At 62.7% G+C, this 4,160-nt stretch overlaps 2 protein-coding genes across 2 annotated transcripts in view; one reads left to right on the top strand and one right to left on the bottom strand.

Moving 5' to 3' along the window:
• Positions 1–769, top strand: part of LOC103919207 (diacylglycerol O-acyltransferase 2-like) — a 4,002-nt gene extending 3,233 nt beyond the window's left edge. The window contains exons 4-6 of the mRNA XM_009326673.1: positions 7–163; positions 246–448; positions 615–769. Coding sequence (XP_009324948.1) covers positions 7–163; positions 246–448; positions 615–769 — 515 coding nt within the window. The remainder of the gene's footprint in view (positions 1–6; positions 164–245; positions 449–614) is intronic.
• Positions 770–2,786: 2,017 nt separating this feature from the next.
• P2RY4 (pyrimidinergic receptor P2Y, G-protein coupled, 4) lies at positions 2,787–3,905 on the bottom strand. The gene has a single exon (XM_009326672.1). It carries the CDS (start codon positions 3,903–3,905, stop codon positions 2,787–2,789), a length of 1,119 nt encoding a protein of 372 aa, XP_009324947.1.
• Between the last annotated feature and the right edge of the window lie 255 nt (positions 3,906–4,160).

The raw sequence follows: 4,160 nt of genomic DNA, 5'->3' as shown, positions 1-4,160 counted from the left end.
TGACACGTCGTGCCATCGGGTACCTGCTGTCCAAGAACGGCACCGGCAACGCGGTGGCCATTGTCGTCGGCGGCGCGGCCGAGTCGCTCTCCTGCCATCCCGGCGTCACCACGCTCATCCTGAAGAACCGCAAGGGCTTCGTCCGCATGGCCCTGCAGCACGGGTGGGTCACGGGCACCGCTGCCGCTGCAGGGGTCCAGGGGTCCCGGCGCCCCGTTACCGCCCACCATGTCCCCCCTCCACAGGGCCCACCTCGTCCCCTCCTTCTCCTTTGGGGAGAATGACCTCTTCCACCAGGTGGTCTTTGAGGAGGGCAGCTGGATGAGGAGCATCCAGCACCGGTTCCAGAAGATGATGGGCTTCGCTCCCTGCATCTTCTACGGCCGGGGCCTCACCTCTGTCCGGTCCTGGGGCTTCCTCCCCTACGCCAGACCCATCACCACCGTGGGTGAGCATCTTCCACCGGGGCGGAGGAGACCCCCCAGAAGGTGGAGGGGTGGAGGGGGAGGACACCCCGTGATGGGGTGGCATTGGAAGGCAATACTTGTCTCATGTCCCCGATGAGCTGAGCGCGTCCCTGCCCCGCCGGCCTGACCTTCCTCCCCTCCCGGCAGCGGGGGAGCCGGTGATGGTGCCCAAGATTGAGGACCCGAGCTGCGAGATGGTGGACATGTACCACGAGATGTACGTCCGCTCCCTGCTCAAGCTCTTCGACGAGAACAAGACCAAGTATGGGCTGTCGGAGGCGGACGAGCTGCACATCCTCTGAGCACAGCTGGTGCCGGCGGCCAGATCCTGACTCACAAGGGCAGCTGGCTCTTGCGGGTGGGGATTTCAGCCAGCCCGGCACGGGGAACACGCCGGGGACGGTCCCCGCTCCGGCCCTCCGCTCCTCTGGCCGAAAAACCTGAGCAGTAGGTGGGAGGAGAGGAGGAAGCAAGGGGAGGGAGAGATTGGGAAAGGGTCCCCCTTGAAAGGGGTTCAGAGGGGCTGCTCGGGGCTGAGGGGGGGGGGGGCTGGCGCAAGGCTGGGGGCCAGCGATGGGCACAGTCCCCCCAAGACAACCAGGAGACCATGAGCTGAGGGAGGGGGTGTCACAGGAGGAGGGAATGAGACGGACTCTTTAGGGTGGCATCCCAATGGCGAGCAGGACCTGGGCTGGGGAGACACCTGCCTGGGGTGGGGGGGACACTCCTGGACTTGGGGACCTGTGGAAGTGGCCTCAGCTGGGACCACGGAGTGGGTGGGGGCTGGTGCTGCTCTGGCCCCAGATGAGCCTTTTCCACTGCCTCTGTACCCAATACAGATTTCCAACCCCCCCACCACTGCCTGTGTGTGCTGGGGGGGGGGCAGGACCGGGGGCGCTGCGGCTGTACCCCCATGCTCCCCCAGAGCAGGTGGACATGCCACCCGCCCGTGTCCCCTTCCTGGCAGTCCCATCTCCAGGGCTGGGGCCGTGCTTGGCAGGGACCCCTGCACCCTTCAGGTGCAACCGAGCAGCTCCTGGGTCCACCTGGGCCACGTCAGGTATAATGGGAAGTGAGGGGCAGCAGCTGCTCTTACTGGGTTAACTGGGCTTAGGAGGAACGTCTCCTCCTCTCTCTGCTTTTGGTTCAGCCGTAGTGAGGGGCTCTCTGGCTACCACTGTCCGGTGAGATGGGGATGCGGGGCTGGGATGTGGCATCCTTGGGGCCCTCTCCCTCCCCAGGTGACCTGGGCAGCTCCTGGTGGGATGTGCCCGAGTGTGGTCGGTGCCACGTGGCCACAACCACGGCTGAGGGAACACCCTGATGGTGGTATGGGCTTCCCTTCCCCAGGCACGTGCTGGCAGGACTCGTGCCATCATGGGGGGCGATGGGGGCAGCCCCTCCTGGGGCTCCCCATGGTGGGGACAGCCCAGTCCCATCCCTGCCCGGGCTGGCGTGGGAGAGTCAACAGCGCTGATAGTCATCTCTGGTCTGCTCCTCTCCGCACAGGCACTCAGTCAAACAAAAGGGCTGGGTAAACATTTGGAAAGCAAACACCCATAAAGGCAGATTCCCGAGGACTCTCCCGTCACCGCGGGTGTCACCGCTCTGGCCCCTCGCTCCGAACCTGCCCCGGCGCTAAGGTGGCGGGTGGCTTTTCTCTGCTCTCAAATGCTTTCTGGGGTGAGGGTGGGCATCTAGTCCTTCTTCCTTCTGCTACGGGGAGAAACAGGTCCGGGCATAGAGAAAGAGGAAAGGGCTTTATTGGGGGCTGACGGGCAGCAAGTGCCCTGTCCACACACCTCCCTGTCTCTCCCAAGGCCAGCAGTGTGACAGGGATACCTCTGAGAGCCTCCGCCAGGCACACGGGGCACCCAGCGTCGGCTCCGTCCCCAGGTTCAGTCCGGTCCCTGCACGTTGCTGTCGAGCAGACTGGAAGGGCTGTGCATGCCCGGGGGGGGGACCAGTGTCCCTTCTCTTTAGTGACCTGTCAGCCCCCCGCATGTCCCCAGGAGCATCCTGGGATGGGACGTGTGCTGTGGGCCAGCCTGCCATCCCAAAATGGCTTTCTCAGCATCCTTCCCATTCCTGTGGGAAGGTGGCTGTCCTGCCCCGAGCAGTACTGGCATCCTCTTCCCATGGCATCCCGGGGCAGGGCTGGGACAAGCCCCATGGCCACCCATCCTCAGCCCTGCGGTCTCTGCCCCAGCAGGGGCAGGTTTGGGGACCCAGGGGTGCCAGGGTGCCCACACGGAGCCCAGAGGGGCTGCGACTCATGGAGACCAGTGACAAGGTTACCGTAACCCCCCCATTGGCCCTTCAGCACCCGCCTCTGCTCCGTGCTGTCCCTTGGGTGTCTCTGGCAGTCTGGATGCCACCCGCGACATTGTCCGTGGAGGAGGATACCAGAGCCAGGTTGCACATGGGCATGGGCCGGAGCCGCTGCGCTGGCCCCCGGCGTAGCCGCCCCCGGTACTTGTCCCCAGCCATGAAGTACAAGATGGGGTCGAGGCAGCTGTTGATGCTGGCCAGGGGCCGCATGATCTTGTAGGTGAAGTTGATGATGTTGAGGGTCTGGCAGTCGGCTTGGAAGTAGCGGGAGGTGTAGTAGATGGTCCGGGTGATGTGGAAGGGCACAAAGCAGACGGCAAAGACGGTGAGCACGATGATGATCATCTTGATGGAGCGCTTCTTGTAGGAGGGCATTCGGGGGCAAGGGCTGGAGAAGCTGGACTTGCTGAGACTCTTGGCCATCAAGCAGTAGCACAGGACGATCACCAGGAAGGGGACCCCAAAGAGGAGGGCCATGATGGAGGAGCTGTAGTGCACGTAATGGTCAAACTCCTCGGGCTTGGTGGTGTCATGGCACAGGGTGCTGTTGCCCTTGGAGCTGGTGGTGACAAAGATGAGGTTGGGGATGAGGCAGATGATGACGACAAGCCAGGCGCCCACACAAATGATGCGGGCGTACTTGGTCTTCACCCACTTCAGGGAGCGGATGGGGTGGCAGATGCCCATGTAGCGGTGAACACTGATACACGTCAGGAAGAGGATGCTGCTGTAGAGGTTAGCGTAGAAGAGGAAGCGCACGATCTTGCAGAGCCATTTCCCGAAGGGCCAGTTGTTGCGGTCGGCATAATAGTAGACCAGGGTGGGGAGGGAGAGGACGTAGAGCGTGTCAGAGACAGCCAGGTTGAACATGTAGGTGGTGGTGGCGTTCCAGGGCCTCATCCTGGAGATGAACATCCACAGGGCCCAGGAGTTGAGGGGCAGCCCCACCACGAAGACTATGCCATAGGAGATGGGCAGCAGGATGAACTTGAACTCCTCGTTGAAGACGCACTTTGCCTCCGCCACCACGGTGGTGTTTTCTTCTGGCCAGGGAGCCGGCGTCGGTGTCCACAGGGCAACTGGGAACGTCCTCACTGAAGTGGCCATGTTCTCCGAGCCAGATCTAGGGGAGCAGTTAATAAAAGTGCATTAGTCGTTGATCCCGACCATTGTCAGGCACAAAGCGTGGAAGGGAGCCAAAGATGCCAGATTTTCCCCCCCTCCAGGAGCTCCGGCCACTTTGATGGTTCTCTGGTTTTTCTCAGCTCGCGCATTCGGGCCTCACGGGGAGCCGAGGGGGACTTGACAAATCCTCCCCTTCACAGCCCCCGCAATGACACCCGTTAATCATCCCTTTGAGCA

The sequence above is a fragment of the Pygoscelis adeliae genome, unplaced genomic scaffold (assembly GCF_000699105.1).
Source record: "Pygoscelis adeliae isolate BGI_AS28 unplaced genomic scaffold, ASM69910v1 Scaffold216, whole genome shotgun sequence".
Taxonomy (NCBI): Eukaryota; Metazoa; Chordata; class Aves; order Sphenisciformes; family Spheniscidae; genus Pygoscelis; species Pygoscelis adeliae.
This window is presented reverse-complemented; position numbering and strand designations above follow the sequence as displayed.